Genomic DNA, 24,844 nt, shown 5'->3' on the forward strand with positions numbered 1-24,844 from the left:
ATTCATAATAATGGCATTGTTGGTCTACCGACAGCAGATGTACTGCAGGGATTCATGAAGGCAGCTCACTACCTGATGAAGAGCTTATGCTTGAAATGTCGACTCTCTTATTTTTCAGATGCTGCTTTTTCAGCACCAAACTCTTTGACTCTGATCTTCAGCATCTGCAGTCCTCAGTTTCTCTACTATTTTGTCAAGGACAATATGTGCTGGTTCAGCCAGCAATGTCCACGTCCCGTGTGTGAATTAAAAGAAAACTGTAAGGCCTCCAGTTCCCTGTCACTGATGGCTGAGACTCCACTGATATTCAGTAGCTCCTGCTCTGTAATTGTTAGTTATGAAATAATTAAAGATCCACCTCCAATTCTCTGCTTGCACCCTACTTTCAGTGCTCCATTCATCTGCATGATTTCTCTGGAAGGTGCGTTTCCATGGCACCAAGGCAGGCAGAAATAAATGAGGGAACAACATAAAGATTAGGAAAACAATATTGTGAGGGAATTCTAAATTTAGAGGAAAAGACAAAGGTTCTTGCAGTTACAGAGGCAAATCCCAGAATGGTTAGCTGCCATCCTGCTGCGCATGCAAGTTAATGAATGGTTACAGAGCACTCTGAAGGGGAAGGGGTGAGCAGTCAGGGTCATAATTATATCAACTATATGGGGGAGAAACAAAGTCCTGTGGCAGATTTTAGTGAGTGAGGAAATAAATGAGCAAGTAGGACCTCAGAGACAGTGATACCTGGATTACTCTCAGAGTCACCCACTAGTGATTTTAGAAGTAGGAGGACCGAGCAAGTGAATATGTTCCTTTGGAGTCCTGGAATATTGTAATTGGTGCTCGGAAGGTGGGATTCATACAAGCCAGAAGCATTGTACATCAACAGTGCAGGAGATGTCTTTACCGGGCAGCTTAATAGTGCTGTTGGATCTTGTGTATGCTGGTTTCTGTTGAATCCATCTGGAATGCCTTGGGTCGATTCAATTATTGCTGATAACAATCTAAACTACAGATTCCAAGAGTGGGGAGACTACCCATATCATCCTATACTCAATCTTGATGAATCTCCATCTCCGTATGCTTTTTGCAGTTATTAAATTCTTTACAAAATTGTTCCAAACAAGTAGATTTAAGACTACCCCATCTTCTCCTAACTTTCTCACTTTATAACTTCAGTCAATCAGATGTTTGAATCCTCATGATCAAGTATATACTGGACTGGGAGGAATGCTTTTTTTTAGTCACTGGAGGACAGCAGTTCTGGTTGTTGATCTTGTATTAGAATTGATTTTAACTGATCAGGCACCTGGAGTCATTCGTTTGGTTCCATTACTGAAACAGTGATTGGTTATACTATTTTAGTCAGACAAGGTATATATGATTTTAATGTGCTGTTCAATGTTCTGTGATAATGAAGTATGATCGTTGTTGGAAAAACTCAGCAGGTCTGGCAGCATCTATGGAGACAAAGCAGAGTTAACATTTTAGGTCCAGAGACCTTTCTTCAGAATGTTTGCCAGACCTGCTGAGTTTTCCAGCAATTTTCATTTTTTGCTTCTATCTTCTTTGGTTGTTTTGTTACAATTGTTGTTTTGGCATTTGTCATATGACAGTACTATTCTTATTGAGATCCTTGAACCATACTGTTTGACCTTGTTTCAAACTTGGCAAGATGTTAATGTGAAACTATATGTTGTAGTTTGTGACTTATCTGAAATGCCGTTTTTTTCTCACTTTTTTTATATCCACGCGGCTCATTTGTAGAATCAAATGCTTCAGAAGATAGGAAGTTGAGATTTTAGATGTATTAATTTTTATTCATCAAAGGTACTTTTAATTCTGGGTGTTGTTCCAGGTGTTCAATATATTACTAAATCAAAATGTTGCAATTTTATTTTCCTCAAAATAATGGTTGTTTTCTGCATAATTTGGTAAGACTCAATCTGGTATCAAGTTCAAGATTAGTTGGAAGACTGGTAAACTATATGACATGTATATCTGGTTCAGGTGAATAATGTATTACCCCTAGAAAATGTCTATTAATATCTTCCAAAGGAAGATTTTTTTCATATAATAGGTTCAAATGAAGGTATGTCTTGGTATTCTGGATTTTCATTCAAATATGCTTGCTAAACAGTGTTATAATCCCAGTTTGGCTGTCAGGTTAAATCACCACCAGTTGCTTCTCTCTCTAATGAGAAAGCAGTCCTTGTGGTCTGGTAAGAACTATGGCAACACAACATCAAAATCCTAGCTAATGCTATGACTGGACAAGTTTGATTCTAGTCAGAAACTTGGCTTAACAGATCATGTTTTGTATTGTTTTGGTTTAAACAAAGTGTGCCTCACTGAAACATAAGCATCCAATGTTGCAGACTTTATTTTAAGAATAAAATGCACGCTTATTACTCAAGACAAATTAGGAAGAATTTTTTCCCTTCAGGAACATTGAATCTGTGAAATTCATTATCAGAGAGAGATGTACAGGTTGTATCATTGAGTATATATGTATTCAAGTCTGAGATAGTCAGATCTGAGATCAGTGATATAGACAGAGGTTATGGGAAAAGGCAGGAAAGAGTTATCAGAGTAGCCACATTCTAATTGAATAGTGATGCATGCTTGATGGGCTGAATGATCTACGTTTGCTCCCGTGCATTATGATCTTATGGCATTCAATGAATAGAAAATAAAATAAACAATACTAATTACTTATTACATAACTTCAAAGATTTTTAAATACAGAGTAAAAGTATAATCCATTAATCCCAAAACAGTCTTTTACAAGTTCCAATAATTTTAAAAAATCCTTTGTACAAGAACTACATCGGAGAGAAAGAAATATTTTCCTAACACATTGATTAGCTTAAGGCAGCTGTGACTTTAACTCCTAGTTTGGATATACTGATAGTTCTTCTTGGAGCTGTTATACACCCAAGCTTAAATGAGCTCAGCTTCAAGAAGTCTCTTTAGGGTTTTATTCCAACATTTCTGGTTTGGGGCTCTCACTAACTCCTTACTCTCAGCTAATATTATTTTATGATCTTTTCCCCTTCTTAGGACAACTGCTCATTAAACCTCTACATTCAAGGATTTCAAAGAACTGCCAAAACAAAACAAAATTGAAAATAAACTTTATCTCTAAATTATGTGTATTCACCCCAAACTTAAAAGATACCTAAATTTCAAAATTTCAAACAGACCTTAAAACGCAATGGTACGCTTTGTCAAATTGTAAAACATTGCAATGGTACGCTTTGTCAAATTGTAAAACATTCTAAGGTAAACAAAACAGAGTGCTGCTAATAAAGCTTTTACAAATATCGTAAAGTAAGTTCCCATAGTTACAGAAATACTTACAAGTTAAGTATTAACTTCAGTCATACAGAAAGCCCATATGTCATGAACCCAAACTTAAAATCTCAAACTTAAAATAACTCATATTAAAAACATATATGAAGCAGACAAATTTTATCACAAAGGCGTAAACATGCTTGTGCAAATAGATGTTATGAGCTCTGTAATTCCATGGTAGTTTAGAGTTTACACATTCTCTGGAAATGTCCCAGATTCTTATACTTGCATTTGCACGAGGAAGTTGGGCATCACTTCTGTTTCATGTAACTTTTTAAAAATCTACATGTAAAGCAGTAACTTTAGGCATCAAAAGATTTAACATCATTTCTTGTTGATCTTGATATGTGACATTTTGGTGGCTTGTGTAAAATCTGTTGAACATCATGAGTTAGATTGACTGTCTATTCCCAAAGTTCTCTTGTGCTGTTTTTATATTTCAGCTTCTATTACTGTCTGGATGGTTATTCTCATTGCAAAGTCCTCTCTTCCTTGATACATATGTGAAAAAGATGAATCAGAAATTCCAAACAAACTGTTTTAAATCAATTCTGGGTCTGTAGATTGTGAAGGAGCAAGAATGGCCTTTGCAGTGATATGTACTTCTTGTCAGATGTGGGAATTTAAAGAGTTTAAGGGTTACTGCGAATTATATCTGCCATAAATGCTATTGGATGCAAATCTTATCAGATCGAGTGGATCGGTTGGAGAGACAAATAGAAGCGATGAGGAATTTGCAACAGCTACAGTATGTGATGGATGGCAGTTATAGAAAGGGGGGAAAGTCTCAGATACAGTCACAGAGAGGGGTTAACTCCAGGAAGGGTAAGAGAGGTAGAGCAGCTAGAGCAGGAGTCTTTTTGTGGATATACCTATTTCAAACAGGTATGCTGTTTTGGAAAATGTAGGGGGTGATGGATTCTCGGGGGAACGTAGCACAAACAGCCAAGTTTCTGATATTGAGACTGGCTCTAATGCAACGAGGGGTACGTCAGCTTCCAAGAGATCAATTGTGTTAGGGGATTCTGTAGTCCAAGGTACAGACAGATGTTTCTGTGGCCAGCAGAGGAAAAAGCAGAATGGTGTGTTGTTTCCCTGGTGCCAGGATCAAGGATGTCTCAGAGAGGTGCAGAATATTCTCACGGGGGAGAGGGGCCAGCAGGAGGTCATTGTCCACATTGGAACCAATGACATTGGAAGGGAAAAGGTTGAGACTCTGAAGGGAGATTACAGAGAGTTAGGTAGAACTTTAAAAAGGAGGTCCTCGAGAGTAGTAATATCTGGATTACTCCCAGTGCTACGAGCTAGTGAGGGCAGGAATAGGAGGATAGAGCAGATGAATGGATGGCTGAGGAGCTGGTGTATGGGAGAAGGATTCTCAATTTTGGATCAATGGAATTTCTTTTGGGGTAGAAGTGACCTGTACAAGAAGGACGGATTGCACCTAAATTGGAAGGGGACTAATATACTGGCAGGGAAATTTGCTAGAACTGCTTGGGAGGATTTAAACTAGTAAGGTGGGGGAATGGGACCCAGGGAGATAGTGAGGATAGAGATCGATCTGAGACGGGTACAGCTGAGAACAGAAGTGAGTCAAATAGTCAGGGCAGGCAGGGACAAGGTAGGACTAATAAATTAAACTGCATTTATTTCAATGCAAGGGGTCTAACAGGGAAGGCAGATGAACTCAGGACATGGTTAGGAACATGGGACTGAGATATCATAGCAATTACAGAAACATGGCTCAGGGATGGGCAGGACTGGCAGCTGAATGTTCCAGGATACAAATGCTACAGGAAGGATAGAAAGGGAGGCAAAAGAGGAGGGGGAGTGACATTTTTGATAAGGGATAGCGTTACAGCTGTGCTAAGGGAGGATATTCCTGGAAATACATCCAGGGAAGTTATTTCGGTGGAACTGAGAAATAGGAAAGGGATGATAACCTTATTGGGATTGTATTATAGACTCCCCCAATAGTCAGAGGGAAATTGAGAAACAAACTTGTAAGGAGACCTCAGCTATCTGTAAGAATAATAGGGTGGTTATGGTAGGGGATTTTAACTTTCCAAACATCGACTGGGACTGCCATAGTGTTAAAGGTTTACATGGAGAGGAATTTCTTAAGTGTGTACAAGACAATTTTCTGATTCAGTATGTGAATGTACCTACTAGAGAAGGTGCAAAACTTGACCTACTCTTGGGAAATAAGGCAGGGCAGGTGAATGAGGTGTCAGTGGGGGAGCAATTTGGGGCCAGTGACCATAATTCTATTCGTTTTAAAAAATCACAATGGCTGCAGGTGTTGGGAGGTCATGTTGCGGCCGTACAGGACATTGGTTAGGCCACTGTTGGAATATTGCATGCAATTCTGGTCTCCTTCCTATCGGAAAGCTGTTGTGAAACTTGAAAGGGTTCAGAAAAGATTTACAAGGATGTTGCCAGGGTTGGAGGATTTGAGCTAAGGGAGAGACTGAACAGGCTGGGGCTGTGTTCCCTGGAGCATCGGAGGCTGAAGGGTGACCTTATAGAGGTTTACAAAATTATAAGGGGCATGGATAGGATAAATAGACAAAGTCTTTTCCCTGGGGTGGGGAGTCCAGAACTAGAGGGCATAGGTTTAGGGTGAGAGGGGAAAGATATAAAAGAGACCTAAGGGGCAACTTTTTCACGCAGAAGGTGGTACGTGTATGGAATGAGCTGCCAGAGGATGTGGTGGAGGCTGGTACAATTGCAACATTTAAGAGGCACTTCGATGGGTATATGAATAGGAAGGGTTTGGAGGGATATGGGCCGGGTGCTGGCAGGTGAGACTAGATTGGATTGGGATATCTGGTCGGCATGGACGGGTTGGACCAAAGTGTCTGTTTCCATACTGTATATCTCTATGACTCTATGACTCTAATTCTGGTTGTAAATTGCCACAAACACTGAAGTGTCTTTTAGCCATAGAGAACTGAATATTGCTGAAATAAATCAAACGTTTCACCTTGCGCTTTTTGGACAATTTTCAAGAAGTGGGAATGGAAAGGGAAAATAACATTAATATCATATCAGAGGAGAGTGCTGATTAGTCGGAAAGTGAACTTTGGTTGGTAAAGGTTTTACAATGGACAGTTCACCAGTTAGATGCTTAAATTTTAAACTGGACTGGTTGACTTTGATCACTTAAAGCACAGCCCTGAGAAATGAGGCAAAGAATGACTGCCACTTATTCTTTTGAGTTAAAACAGGTGCAGGTACATCATGCTGCAAGCTTGACTGACAAGCCTAAATTGGTTGTCAGCATAATTTTTCACATCCTCATGTTTATTAAGTGAATGCTATCTGACTGTCGATTCACATCCAGTAGACACCGTTATTTTGTGCTTTTTTCTCTCTTAGTGATTTTGTGGCTTTTTAAATACAGTGTAGGATTTGCAGCCATTGTGATTTTTTTGAACATTTCACATGAAACAAGTGATAATTTCATATCTACAAGTAATAATTTCAATTAAATAACTTATTTCCTCAAAACATTGATTTTTGGTAAACATTCCTCCTGCCTTCTATTCTTTGACTTTTATTGCATTTGTAACAGTTTTCTAAACGAGTGTCCTTTTTTACAAATATTTTTTCTGTAGCTTTTCATGACAATTTCAAACAATTTTAACAATGCTCATGCTTAATCTAGTTTCCTACACCTTCTATAAGCTTCTCAACTTAGAATCTTTTCTCAGAGGAAAGGTGAATGTTTAACATTTAAGGGACGGAACTTACTTGAGGTCTCCAGCATCCACTATTATATCCCACGTTTATGATTCAGAGTTTTCTCCTTGCAGCTTAAGTAAGACTCACAAGCCTTTACAACATATTTCACCAATTCAAGATATTTCAAGCAACTAGTGGCAGATTTAGTAGTATTATTGTTGCTTCTATGGTCTTTTTAACTGGAGGTAGCTTCATTCATAGAGATTATCTGCTTTATGTTCTCTTGAGCTGCTGAATATGTAATGATGCAGTCATAGTTTTCTAACTTCTCCTCAGGTTGCCATGGTTTTTTTCCAGAACTGAATATTTTTCAGGATATCACTACTACTAGCATATTTTATGAGATAATGGTATCCACCATTACTGCCATCTTGTATGGTACAGTTAAACTCATCAAATGCATGCTGCCATCCCCATCTTGTACTTAAAAATGTGTTGCTGGAAAAGCGCAGCAGGTCAGGCAGCATCAAAGGAACAGGAGAATCGACGTTTCGGGCATAAGCCCTTCTTCAGGAATGAGGAGGGTGTGCCAAGCAGGCTAAGATAAAAGGTAGGGAGGAGGGCCTTGGGGGAGGGGCGCTGGGAATACGATAGGTGGAAGGAGGTTAAGGTGAGGGTGATAGGCCGGAGAGGGGGTGGGGGCGGAGAGGTTGGGAAGAAGATTGCAGGTCAAGAAGGCGGTGTTGAGTCTGAGGGTTGGGACTGAGAAAAGATGGGGGGAGGGGAAATGAGAAAGCTGGAGAAATCTGCATTCATCCCTTGTGGTTGGAGGGTTCCTAGGCAGAAGATGAGGCGCTCTTCCTCCAGGCGTCATGTTGCCATGGTCTGGCGATGGAGGAGGCCAAGGACCTGCATGTCCTTGGCAGAGTGGGAGGGGGAGTTAAATTGTTCAGCCATGGGGCGGTTGGGTTGGTTGGTGCGGGTGTCCCAGAGGTGTTCTCTGAAACGTTCCGCAAGTAGGCGGCCTGTCTCCCCAATGTATAGGAGGCTACATCGGGTGCAGCGGATGGGTGTGTGGAGGTGCAGGTGAATTTGTGACGGATATGGAAGGATCCCTTGGGGCCTTGGAGGGAGGTGAGGGGGGAGGTGTGGGTGCAAGTTTTGCATTTCTTGCAGTTGCAGGGCAAGTGCCGGGAGTGTAGGTTGGGTTGTTGGGGTGTGTGGACCTGACAAGGGAGTCGCGGAGGGAGTGGTCTTTCCGGAACACTGTTAGGGGTGGGGAGATAAATATATCCTTGGTGGTGGGGTCTGTTTGGAGGTGGCGGAAATGACGAAGGATGATAGGTTGGTGGAGTGGTAGGTGAGGACCAGTGGGGTTCTGTCCTGGTGGCGATTGGAGAGGCGGGGTTCAAGGGCGGAGGAGCGTAAAGTGGAGGAGATGCGGTGGAGAGTATCATCAACCACGTCTGAGGGGAAATTGTGGTCTTTGAAGAAGAAGGCCATCTGGGTTGTTTAGTATTGAAATTGATATCTTGTAGCCTGGAATTTGCTGCCAGAGGAGGTGGTAAAAGCAGAGAACAGCATTCAAGAGGCACTATGACAAATACATTACTAGGAAGGGAATAAAAGGATATGGATCCTGTAAGTGAAGATAGTTTTAGTATGGAAGGGCGAAATGAGTCGGCGCAGGCTTGGAGAGCTAAGGGACCAAATGGCCTGTTCCTGTGCTGTATTGTTCCATGACAGGCAGAGGATCCCATTTATGACACTGTCTTGTCTATTTGAAACCCAGCATTCCTAGCGTCAATGTTGGTTTCTGATGGTGCCATCTGGAAAGCTATAGGTAGATTCACTGCCGATGTTGCTGATATCAGCAAATACGTTGTGTAGAAGAATGACCATATAAATTTCAATTAGGAATCCATAGAATCTCTACAGTATGGAAACAGGCCATTCAGCCCAACAAGACCATACTGATTCTCCAAAGAGTATCCCACCCAAACTCACTCCCCTACCTATCCCTTTAACCCTGCATTTCCCATGGCGAATCCACCTAACGTACACATCCCTGGACACTATTGGCAATTTAGCACGGCCAATCCACTTAACCTGCACATTTTTGGACTGTGGGAGGAAATCTGGGCACTAGGACAAAACCCGCGCAGATACAGAGAGAATGTGCAAACTTAACACAAGACAGTTGCCAGAGGCTGGATTTGAACTCGAGTCCCTGGCGCTTTGAGGCAGCAGTGCTAACCACTGAGCCACCATTCTGCCCCAAAGGACATTGGCTTAATCTTGATGAAGAGTAAATAGACTATAAGGCGTGATCAGTAATTGGCCATTTGGCCTATCCAGTTCACTCTGCCCTTCAATAAAATCTCGGCTGATTTCATAAACCTCAACTCCACTTTCCTGTCTTAACCCATAACCCTTGACACCCTTAATTAGCAGACATCTGTCCATCTCAGCCTAAAATTTTCTTAATGGTGTAAACTTGATGGACCAAAAGGTCTCTTCTATGAACTCTCAAGCACGTCTTCAAAACAGTGCAATGAGATCTTTGCAGCAGTCTAAGTACCATGCTATAATGTCTCATCTGAAAGATAACATTTCTAAACAGCATTGCTTTTGTTGGCACTGGAGTTTAAGCCTAGATTTTATACTCAAGAATTTGGAATGGGATTTGAACCCATAACTTTAGGATACATTTTTATTGGTTGTAAGATGTAAGTGATGCCTCGCAAGACTTGCATTTATTGCCTGTGTCTAAATGCCTTTGAGAAGATGTTAGCCTTCTGAACTGCTGCTGCCCATGTGGTGTATGTTCACCTAATGTATGTTAGGCAGGGAGTTCCAAGATATAACCTAACCTTGAAGGAGCAGCAGTATGGGGCAGGTCAGGATGGTGAGTCACTCCAGAGGGAGTTGGCATTCGCATGCATCTACTGCTTTGTTCTTCACAGTGGTCAAGGTGGTGAATTTGGAACATTGTCTCAAAAGAGCCATGATGAATCTCTGTGTTGCATCTTTCATAGTATATGACATGCTGCAATGAGAATTGGTAGGGGATATGTGATGGATGGTGCGCCAATCAAGCAGTCTGCTTTGCCCAAGATGACATTGAGGGTGTTGTTGGAAGTAAGCACATTCAGACAAATGGGAACTACTGTAAAACATATGTCAGGAATGTAATTGAAAAAGTGGACAGGCTTTGGAAGGTCAGGAAATTCACTACAAAACTTCTAGCCACTGATCTGCCTTTGTAGCCATTATTTGGAGGTGTCGGTCTTGGACTGGAGTGTAAGAAGTTAAAAATCACACAATATCTGGTTATAGTCCAACATGTTTTTTTGGAAGCACTAGCTTTTGGAGCACTGCTCCTTCAGGTGGTTCCGATGAAGGAGCAGTGCTGAAAACTAGTGCTTTCAAATAAACCTGTTGGTCAATGACCAGCTGTTGTGTGATGTTTAACTTTGTAGCCATTGTGTTTGTATGGGATCTCCTGGTTAACCTTCTGTTAGATTGTGACTCCAAGACGTTAAAGGTGGGCCAATCAACAATAAGAATTCTGTTGAATGACAGAGGATAGTGATTTTGCCTCTTTTTGGAGACAGTCTTGCAACTATGCAATGCAACTATTACTCAGAGGCAGTAGTAAAAATAATTTCTCAGGCGTATGCCAGAATGCGCAGACTGCTTTTAAACATTGACACTAATTTTCATGTAGGTTCAGCTTCTTGCATTGATTTTACATTCCAATTCTTAATACCTATTTATAGTGGTGAATATCATGTTCAGGGAATTTGTAGTGACTCCATCTGAAAAGTCATTTACAATAACACAATTATGTGAGTATAGCATTACTGACATTTAACGCTATAGCTTTCTATTAAAATGAAGTGCACAACAACAACAATTTGCATTTGTAAAACTCTCTTAATAATATAAAACATCTCAAGGCACCTTGCAGGAGCATTATCAAACAAAATTTGACACCTAATCACATGAGACATTAGAGCAATTAATCAAAAGCTTTGTTTAAAGGAGCATTAGCTCAAGGGCTGTTAAACTTATTGCGCATGAGAGTGGTGGTATGAATTGTTTACATGTAATCTTGTGACTGGATTCCTATTTCATTTTGTATTTCTAAATAAAACTAAACTCCATTGTCCTCAAATAATGGCAAAGGTTTTTGTCACTTCATCTTTATGCAATTTAAATATGATTATTGAACTGAAACAGTTCACAATCTGAGCTACCAGAAATGTTGAGAACAATGTGAAAAATTGTGAATGGATGCATTTCCTTTCAAGAAGTACTTTGAAATCCTGGTTTGAATCCAAGATTCTGTTTGGGGTACTGCTTGCTAGCTCAAAAGAGCAGGCGTTGGACATGGTGGAAGGGAAGAGTGAACAAATTAACATGAATTTAACTAGAAGTCCTTGCTTGAAAGTATGGGGGATGCAGATTCAAGAGTATCTTTCAAAAGAATGAAATATTTTATACAACACATGTGAAAGAACTGGTGATGGTGGCATCAATCTACAGCTTGACACCCTTCTGTGTTGCATGATACTGTAATTATACGATATTTAACTGAGGTCTAAGTTCTCTTTGGTATTAACAGCAACAAACTGATGATCCACTATCAACTTTGACATATTACTGGAATCTTATTCAACTAAGACATGAAGAACCACCTCTACAGTTTGGTGACTTCCATATTCTAGCAAATAGAACAGACTTCATTGCATATATAAGACAACAGGAGCTAACGGGAATTTTAGTTGTCTTGAATTTTGGTGATGAAGTATCTGTAGATTTCACTGGGTTATATTTGCCCAATCTTGCTATTCTACTTGCAAAATCAAGAGGTTTAACACCGTGTCAGGTAATAAATTTGCATGAAATGAAAGTAGAAGCAAACACAGGATATATTCTAAAATACTTTATTAACGACTAATATTTTGAACTAATGTGTTAACACAATTTAAATGAAAATATTTAGTGTCTGATTAAACTGTGGAATTTGCATGTTAAAGAAAGCTCATTGGTTGTTTTTCATATAATAAATGAAAACCACTTAAAATATCAGATCTATATGTTTATTTAAATCTAAACAAGATTGGTTAACATTGGTGGCTTTGCCTCAATGCAATAAATACTCAGTTTAGTGTACTGATCTCAGGAAGAGGAATTGCATTTCTCCCCTAGCATTGAAAAATATACAAAATGATTAGAGTTTTACATGTTTGTTCAAATCTAGTTTGCAGTAATCCACATGGATTTTAAATGCAGTTCCTAAATTTTTTTTTAGTCGTACAATGCAAGTTTGTACAGGCTACCTTTATATTAATTATTTTAGTTCCTAGTTTAATATTACAATATCACAATGTAGTTGTGGAAGGTCATTCAGACAAGATTCTTCCATAATGGTCAACAATTTTCCAATCATATTTTAAAGCTCAAGTCTGTTCCTATGGAAATACTTCTTGATATATTCCGGAATTCACTATCTCTATATAATATAAGCATTGTCTTCAAAGATTACAGCAGTTCAAGGAACAAGTATTCTACCACAGTTCCAGACCAACAAGGAATGATAAAATCAAAACAACCAAATCAGCATTATTCACATCTTGCAAACAAACTTAGAAAAATGCTTATGTTTGGTCATCGGTAAGAATACACCAGAAATGTGATGAAGAGAGATGGCCAAATGATGTTATAGACTGTGACAAAACTTTTACAACAGGCAATGATTCAGCCAATAGCACCAGCAGCAGGATTTTAAAAAAAAGTTCTCTTAACTCTGTAAATAATTCAAATATATCTCCACGAGATCTCCAAAGGCAAATGCATGGATACTTCTTTGTGCTTTCCATGAAACAGTCAAAATATGATTTAGAATGTCCTTACCAATTCATTCCCTTAAAAACGTGTTACATCTCACTTGCCTAAGATCCCTTCCTGCTGCACAAACAGATCATGTGGTTGCTGTTGACATGCCTTCTATTATGGCCTCTTGCATATTGTACATCATGTTGATCTCTTTAGGCTTATAACTGAAGTCTACACATAAAAAAGAAAAAGCACACAGTACCTGAAAGGATTCTCAGTAATTACTAGTTTAGCCTATTTGAGGACCAGTGCTGCAAATCTATGAAGAGGAATTTCTGGAGAAAGCAGATACAGTAAAGTGTATTTGGGTAGAGCATTCAATTCCTTCATTATCCATCCTTGATCAGCTCACAACTTACAACATAAATTAGCAAACAACTGCAGTACAATGTCATCCACTTTCCTAAAGCAGCTAAATACTGAATTCTACCAATCTCCTTATCCTAAAATTCGGTTCTGTCTTTTTGAGAAGACTGAAAAAGAGTCTATTCATTTTTACAAAGAATAATTGTAAAACTTCTCGCCTGGCATGATGCCTCTGTATAATGCTAACTCAATTCAATACATACATCCATGTAGCTCTTTGTTGTCCCCTCTACCAGACACTTTGAAAAATCTAACGTTTAATTAAATGATTAACAACATAATAAGAATTGTTTTTTAAATAAGGCATGGATAACTCAGTCTACCTCCTGATGAGTTGTAGCCTTTGAAGGCACTGCTTTTCTATTAAGTTCATACAAGTCCCTTTGGTAGCAGAAGATTTTTTATCATCTTCTTCCAGGGATGCCTCAGTTCCTTGGTAACTGGAAATTCTTTAACTCCCTTTTCACCTTTTCAAATTATCTAGGAACAGTGGAATTGCTAAAGCCATCTCCATTATAATTAAACAATAACTTTTCCCATAGTCTTTATCCTAATTTGGGTCGACACTCCATATTAAGGAAAGGGAGTTGTATATTTCCTCGAAGTATAGATATTGAGTATGTACAATAGGAGCCATGCCATAGTGACATCAGATAACATGGGACTGGGGATTGATTCTGTAGGGCTGAAGAGATATGTTTTCTCAACAAATTCCCTGTTTATAGTTATGGTTGATAAAGCCTGTTGCCATTCACTCACCAGAGTGTTCATCTCACATTATTATGTGGTAGCAACAGTGTCAAGATCTAATGATAAGAACCAAAAGTGACAGTAAACCAAGATGCCTGGTATGTGAACTTGGTGGTGGAAAAGTGCTGAAAACGAAGCTATGGTTGAGACAGGTCCATGACAAATTTCAGGATGTACCTAGACACTGAACTCCAGAACAAATAAGTCTGCACTTAAGTTGACAATTAACAGTGGAAGACCCACAGGACTGTATGCAACAGGAAGAAAGCAAGCAGTTACAGTAAGTAAACTATTATGGAAATCAAAAGTACTTGAAAAGCTGAGGAAGAACTTAGCATGCAGAAGATCCAATTATAGCAAGTGTTGGATCAGGGCTCTATCCAAGCCTTAAAAGAATTTCACTGGAGGGATACCAACCCCAGCCAGTTCTATAGAGAATTACAAATGCAAAGATAGAGGCCAGTGTAAGGCTGCAGTGGGAGCACGGAAAAGTAAATGCAAACTAAAAATTCTCCAGAAGTTCTAAAAGTAGGGTACTCACAGGAAAAGGATAAACTCTCCTTAGGGGATGTTTCAGGCTCACAGTAAAAGTTTGATTTTTATAACTTTATTGACCGACCGGATAAATTTGGGTAAACTGAGATTAAAGTAAATGGCAGAGGTATTAGTTTTAAATTACGCACTGGAGTAAATGCAATAATCATTATGGATGTTATGCTGTGATTGAGGCTAAAACTCACAGACCATCTTCCTGGCTCAGGAGGCGCAAGAATCAGAATAAGTGGCCTAATGCATACTGCACTTTGCTACAGTGGAAAAAAATATCAAGGAGACCCTGTACCTGATTCCTAATTGTTATGATTCTTTATAAAACAGAACTACTTGTATAATCTTAGATATTATTTGGTTGACAGGCAATCCACCCTTAGTTTTACGAGAGGGTGAGACAGACTTTCTATTTCTCTCAGATCAGATGCTGAAAATGGTAGGAAGAGACAGAGCCAAATAAATAGCCACCAAATGGCTTTCCAGACAGTGGTGACAGTGAGGACTGGAAAGACAATGTCGGTAAAATGTGGAGCTGGAGAAAGCACAGCAGGTCAAGCAGCATCAGACGAACAGGAGAGTCCACGTTTTGGTAGGACCCTTCATCCGATGGAAGGTCTTGACCAAAACGTCGACTTTCCTGCTCTTCTGATCCTGCTTGACCTGCTGTGCCTTTTCCAGCTCCACATTTTATTGACTCCAACTTTCCAGACAGTGGCTTCCTCATTCAAGATAGTTATTGTAACAATTTCAAAGCTTTGTTTTATAAGTTAACCAGAGAAGAACTATGATTTAAGGCAACTAATAACACTTATTTACAGAATACATGTTCCTTACATTTGTAGATCCCTGATTAAGTTGTTGGGCAAGTTCCCAGATGTCTCATGCAGATTCCCACCATTCCTGATTGGACCAAAAAGTCACATGACTCCCTCAGGCAGGCGGGACCAACTACTACATCCTTTTCATTTAAGTCCCTCATGACACATTGAAATAACTAAATTACAATGTTACCAAGTAGTCATAATAATGAACATTATACATAAGTAATTCAGTCTGTCCTTTTTCTTGTCGTGAGATATAGGACTACTGACTGAAGTTCTTCTAATGACATGGTTATTATTGGACTCATTTCACAAAGACTTACCCTTGTGTCATTGTTTCACTTTTCTCAATTTCCACTGTTTCTTGGGGGTAGCAATTGGCCTGTTATTGTCTGATATAACAGTTCACTTCCTGAGCAATTCACAACACTTCTGCAAGTGCCATTGAATCAGAAACATTGGCTCTTGAAACAGTTGTCACTCTCACAAGTGGTCTACATGCTTCTTTAAAATCTTGCTCTGTATATTATAACAATTGGCTGAAAATCAGTTTGGTGCATTATCAAAACTAACACTCGATTGTCTATCTTGAAAGGTCTTGCACTTTTAAATAAATCATGGCCCCTTTTCTGGTTCCTCTGAATTTTTTCCAGCCTTCCTGCTAAATTTAGGAACATCAGGTTTAACCTGATCTTCAACTGATCACCCATTAGCAACTCAGCTGGAGTGAAGCCTGTAGTCAAATGTCAGGTGACCTTAGATGATAGCAAAAACCTCGTCAACTTGATGTTTAAAAATGAAATGTTTGCTTCTTCAACTCAGCTGCAAAAGTCTGCACTGCTGTCATGGCCAGTCTATTTGATGAAGCATGGTACAGTGCCATTTGATATGTTTTATTCCATTTCAACTCATCAAGTTCTGAAACATGGACCAATAAAACTTTCTCCGTTGTCCAAAATATGGTTATCTGGTACACCATGGACTGTGAAAGACTGGTGCAGTTTTTAAACTGGCACGCAGTTACGGTTTTCATCTTGAACAGCTCTATCCACTTCAAATGGGTGTCCAATAACAAAAAAGAACACTGTTTCCATAAATGGTCCCACATAGTCAATGTAGGCCCTCACCCCTCATGGACTTAGGCAATCCCATGAATGTAGTGAAGCTTCAGCAGGTAACTTCTGCTGAGATTGGCACTGACCGCAATGCTTTACACTCCAATTGTTGCATTGATGCAATGCCACCAAATGTAGCTTCTTGCTAATATCTTCATTTTAGGCTCATCTGGATGGGCACTGTGTAACTCTTCCAGGAACAATTTTGTTCCTGTCCCAGGAATGACCATAGTTTATCCCCAAAGGACAGTATAATCCTCATAACTCCTCATGTGTTAAGGTTACATTTCTTCAGAAATTCCCCTGTTTGCCAGCCATACAATATAATCTATTTCACCTCTGACAATCTAGCACTTAATTTGTTGGGCTGACACATGCAAGGTTTTTAGAAAATTCATGGCCATTCTTATCTTTTCTGGTATTGTAGGGAGTGAATCGAGCTCTGGCAAGGGGATACGACTCAGAGCATCTGTATTGGCTATTTGTGTCCTGCAACAATATTCATTAGCTGACAACAACAATGTCCAGAATTGTATCTGGGCTGAAGCTACAGGTAGAATCGCAGTATCTTTCTTGAAAAACCTCAAATGTGGCTTGTGGTTCATCATTACAGTGAAATGTCTGACCCATATAAATATTGATGGAACGTTTTGATGCCACAAATGAACACTTGGTCTTCTCTCTTGATTGTGACTAGTTTTTCTCTGTGCTTGTAAGGGCTCTTGACACATATCCCATATGTTCTATCCATTACCCATTCTTTGGGAAAGAACTGCACCAACACCACATATGGATGCATCATGTTTTAATGATATCTTTTTGGTTGGGTGGAAGTGTATCAGTAAACATCTGCTTGATCTTGTTAAATATCTCCTTTTGTAAAGTGCTTCCCAGACCCACCTCAAGTGTTTTTAAAACAATACATGAAGTGGAGTTGACATCATTGACAGGTTTGGGATGAAATGTCCAAAAAAAGTTAATCATCCCCAGAAAATATATAAGTTTCAAGATACTCCTAGGGGCCAGCGCCTCTGATTGCTTTCACATAGTCCTCTAAGGGATGCAATTCACCTCATAACCTAAGTAAATTGCTCATTTGCTTGGAAGGCATACTCCTCAGTCTTGAGGCACCCTCCTGCCTTCTTAATACTTCTCTAGTTTTGCCGTGTTCTTCCGTAGGTCTTCTACTAATACGTCATGCAAGTACACAACACCTGGCAAGTCTTCTAGTAAACTTTCTGTGGTTTTTTTTACAATATAGTACATGTTGATGAAACTGATGATTCCTGATGAAGGGCATATGCCTGAAACCTTGATTCTCCTGCTCCTTGGATGCTGTCTGACCTGCTGTGCTTTTCCAGCACCACACTCTTGATGCTGATGAAACACCAAAGAGCAAGTGGGTATATTACTACAACCTATTATAAGTGTTTATCGTCTCATGTTCCCTAAAGGTTTTGTCCAGCTGCAGCTCCTGTAGGCATGACTCATGTCTAATTTAGTGAATATTTGACCCCCAGCCAGATTTGCATATACACCTTCAATTTTGCGAATAGGGTACTTATTTAGCTTTGCAACTGGTTAACCATCAGCTTGTAATTCCCACAGATGCAAATAGTTTTAACTGGTACAATAGGTGCTGCCCATCACCCTGACTGAATGATGCCTAGGTCCTCCAGCCTTTTCAACTTCTCCTATAAAGTATAAGGCATAGACATAGTTCTGAAAAGTCTAGAAGTGGCTTCTCAGATTCTTATGGATTCTTGCCTTTACTTCTTTAATTTCTCCCAGTTCTTCATAGAAAATATCTCTGCACTTAATGATGATTTTGTGCAGACCCCTTCTTAAATGCTAAAAATCTCTAGTCAATTTAATTTGACCTCTTGGACCCAGCCACACCTCATCAAACTCTGTCTCTGACCTGCACCATGACTGAAGGCAACTGAGTGGATTTCTGCGAGTAGCTCACTGGAACCAGTGTTGTATCCATTATTTTAATGGCCTTCCCTGTATATGTCATCAACCTCAGGGAGCAGTTCCCTTCTTGAAGATACTGGTAGGTCTACTCCCCAACAATAGTGGCAGAGGCCCTACTGTCCACTTCCAACCATAACACCTTTGTATTTACCACTGTGATCGGAACTATTTTCATTGCATCTTACGTTATTGACAGACATGTCTGTCCCCTCTGCCTGAGAACTATCTTATCTATGGTACACTGGTGATGCTCTGATTATACTTGCACTTATCTCTCAAATTTCCTTTTTTTCTGACACTGGAAGCGTTCAACATCCTTAAATCTGCTCAGTTCTGGGGGTTGGCTTTTCTGACATCTGAAACACTCTGCATACTCAGGGTCTATTCAAGGCTGTTGGTTTAATCATCTGTAGCCTCTGGGTTTTCTAGTTTCTATATTCATTTCTATGCTTGGGCCCATGCCTTTCATTCCAGACACCACTGTTCCTTGAGGTTCAGCACCCTATCAGGTGCTTTTGAGCCTACACTACTCAAAGACTTTGTAACTCCTCAGCAGCCTTTTCTGCACTCTCCATGGCTAATGCAATCTTCAGCAATTTCTTTAAATCTATTTTGATTTTGCTAAAAGCTTATTTTATATGGCTTCATTATTAATGCCACTTACTAAATGATCCCTTGTTATGGATTTTTTTCCTCATTTTAATGGTAAATATGAGGCGCAGGTCCCAGATGTGATGTGACTGGTTAAACAACTCAACACTAAGCAAAACATAATATATTTTAACTGTAGGGTTTAAATAAAAACAGCAGAAATGGGAATTTAGAATAACTTAACTATTGGCAAACTTAGTTGAAAAGTGTGGCGGTGGAATAGCACAGCAGGTCAGGCAGCATCCAAGGAGCAGCAGAAGCCCTTCATCAGGAATGTGAAAAACATAACCAAATAATAGTTACAGTACCTATTACCAATTAACTGTGCCAAAATAGTAACATCCCATAAACACCTCCTTGGCAAAAAGTAAATTTAGACACATATTCCTGCATGCAGTTCTCCATTCAGGAGGAAATGGCATGAAGAGAAATTCCAGAGACAGTAGCAGCTAGGACTCATTCACTGAAGCTCTAATTCTTCTGAGACCAGATGTTAAAACTAAAAATAACTAGAAAGCTGTGAGAGCTGGCCACGCCTATTCAGGCTGCTTTCATTGCTCCAACTTCTTTTTTTAAAAATTACCTGAAGGCTTCACACATTGTTTATTCTAGTGATTCTTGTTGCCTCTGTTTTACAACTTCAAAATAAACTAGAACAAAATAACCTTTTAAAATGACAGCATCATCACACATCCCCCCTTAAAAAAAGAACCATCAATATACAAAAATGACTTCATTTTAAAGTCCTTATTCATATTGCACTAAAACATTACAATACATATACGTTACATTGACTCTAAGAATGCAATCATTCATGATTAAATTCTACTTCAGTTATTTACTCCTGCCACCGAACATCTCCGTCTTTCTTCATCAAAGTCATGACATGCATCAGCAATTACATTTTCTCATCGTGCCACGTATATAATTTTCAAATTGAATAGCTGCAATGATAAGCACCTATACAACGTATTCAAGAAGAACGGATACTCAAAATATACAGTCCGCAGATTCCTCAGGAACGAACCACGACAAGCAGACCTAACACAGCCAGAAACCCTAACCACCTTACCATACATCAAAGAAGTCTCAGAAATAACAGCCAGACTACTAAGACCCCTCGGAATCCAAGTAGCGCACAAACCCACCAACACTCTCAAACAAAAACTAACAAACTTAGAAGACCCAGTACAACCCATGGACAAAACCAACGCCATCTACAAAATTCCATGCAAGGACTACCACAAACACTATGTAGGACAAACAGGAAGAAAGTTAGCCACCAGGATACATGAACACCAGCTAGCCACAAGAAAACACAACCCTCTCTCCCTCGTAGCCCTACACACAGATGAAAAAAACCACCATTTTGACTGGGACAACACATCTATCCTGGGACAGGCTAAGCAAAGCCATGCCAGAGAATTCCTAGAGGCTTGGCACTCCAACCACAATGCCATAAACAAACACATAGATCTAGATACCATCTATCAACCCCTCAGAAAACAAACAGGAAATGACATCACCACAAACCCCAGGAACCCCATCCAGGAGAAAGATATAAATAGAAAGCAGGAGACAACAGCTTCGCTTCATTTGGAGGTCGCCACTGATGATGTTACCTCACCAGGTAATGAAACATCTGGATATCAAACCTACAGCTCAGTGAGCAAACCTACACCCTAAACCTCAACCTGAGCTACAAACCTTGCAGATCTTTCTATCTTCTCGTCATCTTTTTGTAACACGCATGGATAGCTGCCTTGAATGGCTTTGTGTAATTAGATTGATTACCAATCCTGCCTCCCAAACAGTACATCTATTGATCTAACAACTGCAATAAATGCTGCAAATGTTCTTTCCGTATATGACTAAAAATCACCAGGTCATTGATATACACCATATAATTGGTTAATCCAGAAATTACTTCATTGGTTAGTCTTTGAAATGTGACTGGTGCATTTTTCATACCAAATGGCATGACTTTAAATTGGTATAGTCCACATCACCCCATCAGTCACATGGATAGTTGCCTTGAATGGCTTTGCGTAATTAGGTGTGGCTAATACTGGGGCAGTGGTTAACACAGCTTTCAGGCCGTCAAATACCATCTGACAGTCCGCTGAAATTTTCTGTGTCTCCTCAGTCAGTGAGTGAAACAACCATGTGTTAAAATTCAGTATAGCTTCTGATAAAACTCTCTCAATCCTAAGAATTACAGTACTGCTTTCTTCGTCAATGGTATGTGAAACTCCCCAAAAACCTTTGTTTTCACATTCCATGGGGCCATCTGTCCATAAACAATAACATGACCCAGAAACATGACTTGGGTTTCTGTGAATTCACTTTTAAGCAGATTTATCATCAATCCTGCCTCCCAAACAGTACATGTATTGATCTAACAATTGCAATAAATGCTGCAAATGTTGCTTCCATGTATGACTTTGCTGCTTAGGGTTTAGGATACAGGTACAGTCGGTTCTGATATAACGCGATAGTTCCGTTCTCGTGCGATCTTGTGTTATTAAAAATTGCACAATAGCAGTGCCATTCAAACTAATGGAGCCAGAATCACATTATAGTCAATACAGGTAAGGCAAGTTCACATTTCTACAAATAATGATCTAAATTCTTCAATCGTGTTAAAGCCAATTTGTGTTATAGCAAAACAGACTGTACCTGCTAATATTCTCTCAGTAAGTCCAATTTAGAAATACAAGTGATGATACAGTCTTCCAAACATGGAGTAGGATGATAATCAGACTTTGTAATTCCCTTGACTTTGCAATAGTCCACACATAATCATTGGGTAATATCTGGTTTTGGCACCATTACCGGTCGCTATAACCCACTTTGATTATGTTGTCTTTGAGCATGCATTCATTAAACGTATACCAACTTTAGAGGGTGAGGTCTATAAGGATATTGCTGATTTGGATCAGCCTTTCTTATATCTATATTATGTGTAATTACATTAGTATTTCCCACTTTATTCCCACATATCTGCCCCTGTGATAGAAATATCTCTTTCTAGTCATTTCGATTTTCCCCTGGAAGGTAACTTAATAATTTATCCCCATTTTTGACAACTTTCTCATTGTCCAATTTAACTTGAGGAATGCCCAACTCAGAATCTTCTGAACTTGGTTCTTCACTTCATGTTGAAATCAGTAACACATTCTCCATTTGCTTTCCTCCCCTATCAAAATACCTTTTTTATTTACGTAACACACTGAAATTTATTTCTATCTGACATTCTTATCAAATGATTCACCTCACTCAATTTCCTTTCAATTGATAAGGTCCACTAACCCCTGCGTTTAAAAGGTTCGCAAATCACCGAAAGTAACACTAACGCTACCTCCACCAGCAAAATTGCGAATTTCTGATTTATTGTCTGCTTCCTGTTTCATTACATGCTGTGTTGCTTTTAAAAACTGTCTAGCCAATTCACCCACTCAACTTAAGCTTCCCCTAAATTTTGATATGTAATCCAAATATGTGGTGTCTGAACTCTGATTCACCAATTTCACCTTAATGAATTTCACTGGTCCTCTCAACTCATGCCCAAAAACTAATTTAAAAGGCCTGAATTTGGTAGATTCATTTAATGCTGCCCTAATTGCAAAAAGTTCAAACAGAATTCCTTTATCCCAATCATCTGGATAGTCTTGGCTGTAAGCCCTCAACATGGTCTTTAAAGTTTGATGCCACCGTTCTGATGCTCTCTGGAATTCAAGGTGGTACACAGTAGATTTAAATTGTTTTATTCCTAAGCTATCCAAAACTTCCCTGACTAATCTTGATGCAACGTTTGACCCTTGGGGGGTCCAAGATGGCGGCAATCTAGGAAGATCGTGTTGTAGAGTTCTGCACCACATCGTAAGTGGGACAAAGTCCTAAGCCACCCTGCCCGGACCACTGCGATATCCTGGGACTCCAGAAAGGTCATGGAGTCCCAGGAAACTGTCAGAGAGCAACTTACCTTGTTTTTCGCTGTCTAGGGATGCCGAAGAAGGGAGGAGGTACATCCGAGGCTGGGCCCAGCCTGCAGGATCTCGGACCCAATTTCCAACCTAGTTCTGGTGAAGGAGCTTTTGAAATTTCATGAAATGTTGAGCAAGGAGGTAGAGGAGAAGCTGGCCCCAATCTCTATCATGCAGCAGAAACATGAACAGCAGCTGGGAGACCTGGAGAAAAAGATAGATGAGGTAGAATGCAAAGTTGCAGTGGTGGAAGCTGATACCAGTTCCTCCAAGGATGGGATCCAGGTCCTGGAGATGCAGTTCTGTAATTTGCTTGACCAGGTTGATGACCTCAAGAACAGGGCAGGAGAAAAAATATGCAGATTGTTGGTCTGCCAGAGGGTAAGAAAGGTGAGTGGCAGGTGAAAGTTATTGAGGACTGGCTGCCAAAATTCCTTAACTTGGAGGCTGGAATGAGAAGCTTGAAGATTGAGAGGGCTCACTGGGTCACAGCGCAGAGGTCAGGTCTGGACCAGTGTCCTTGTCCTATCTTGGTGCAGTTTCATCTCTATCGAGATAATGAGAGAAGTGTGGAAACTTCCAGAATCCAGGGGAAGGATCCAAAGGCCCTAGTTTATGAGGGCTCTAAGATCATGTTCTTCCAGGACTTTTCAGCACCAGTGATCTGGAAAAGAAAATACTATGACACCATCAAGAGAAGACTGAGGGAGCTCAGGATCCAGTACTCTCTGAGGTATCCGGTGGTGCTTTTGAACACCTTAGATGGATCTGTACATCTTTTTGACACATCGGAGAAAACAAGAGACTTTGTGGTCAAATTAACTTAATCTGAACAATTTAGTATGTACAAATAATCGTCTTGTTTGGGTATGTCTCTAACATTTTTTAAAAATAAGCAGGTCTGGTTGAGGCTTTCTTTTCCTTTTTTAAAATTGGTAATAATTTGGTCTAAACTATGCTCGAGGACAATTGGGATATGTACTTTCAACTTCTAAGTTAAGTTATACCAAAGCTTTTTTTTTCCAAAATGTCTTTGTTCACATTGTTATTTCATGGTGTATTTTCTTTCTTTTCTGCTTGTGTTTGCAGTGCGGCTCTAGCTAGGAGGTGGGAAAATGGTTGAGGTGGCTAGATGCTTACTACAGTCCAGGTGTTTAAATGTCCTGGCTGCAATATTGGCAGCGGGATGGGAAGTTGGGTTTTGGGATGCCGTCTTTGGGCAGGGGGCGAGTTCCCCTATTCAGCGCCATTGGCACTTTATATGTTGGTTTGTTTTTTAGTTTTCATTGTATATAATCTTTGATAGCTTTATAGGTTGGTTAACTGTAGTGGTTTTAGTTTATGTAGTTTTTATGTTCAATGGATCTTGCGACACTAAGGCTTGGAGATTTATGATTCGAGTTCCTCCTTTCTGGAATCCAAATGTTACTGCAGAAGGTTATGGCTAATGACCTTGATTAAATGGTGTACCCGGAACATCAAGGGGAGTCACTCACCAATTAGAGGAAAAAGGTACTCCCGAATCTTTGAAAGGAAACAGTAGATATTGCTTTGTTACAGGAGACACACTTGGATGATAGGGAGCATTTGAAATTACAGCAGAATGCCTTTGATCAGGTTTAAATTTTAATCTTTTAATACCAGAAGGAGGGGAGCGGCTATATTGGTTAGGAAGAATCTCCCA

At 39.7% G+C, this 24,844-nt stretch overlaps 1 protein-coding gene across 3 annotated transcripts in view; it reads left to right on the top strand.

Moving 5' to 3' along the window:
- LOC140482897 (4F2 cell-surface antigen heavy chain-like) overlaps positions 1-24,844 on the top strand; it is a 175,936-nt gene that overhangs the window by 114,404 nt on the left and 36,688 nt on the right. For 2 of the 3 annotated variants that reach the window (XR_011961805.1, XM_072580624.1), the window contains one exon: positions 11,672-12,063. The exons of the other annotated variant lie outside the window; for it this stretch is intronic. Coding sequence is in view for 1 of the 2 variants with exons in the window: in XM_072580624.1 (XP_072436725.1) it covers positions 11,672-12,007 (336 nt within the window). In the remaining variant the exon portion in view is untranslated. Of the gene's footprint in view, positions 1-11,671; positions 12,064-24,844 lie in introns of those variants that run through there. 3 annotated transcript variants of the gene reach the window in all.

This window comes from Chiloscyllium punctatum, chromosome 11, assembly GCF_047496795.1.
Source record: "Chiloscyllium punctatum isolate Juve2018m chromosome 11, sChiPun1.3, whole genome shotgun sequence".
NCBI classification, from domain to species: domain Eukaryota; kingdom Metazoa; phylum Chordata; class Chondrichthyes; order Orectolobiformes; family Hemiscylliidae; genus Chiloscyllium; species Chiloscyllium punctatum.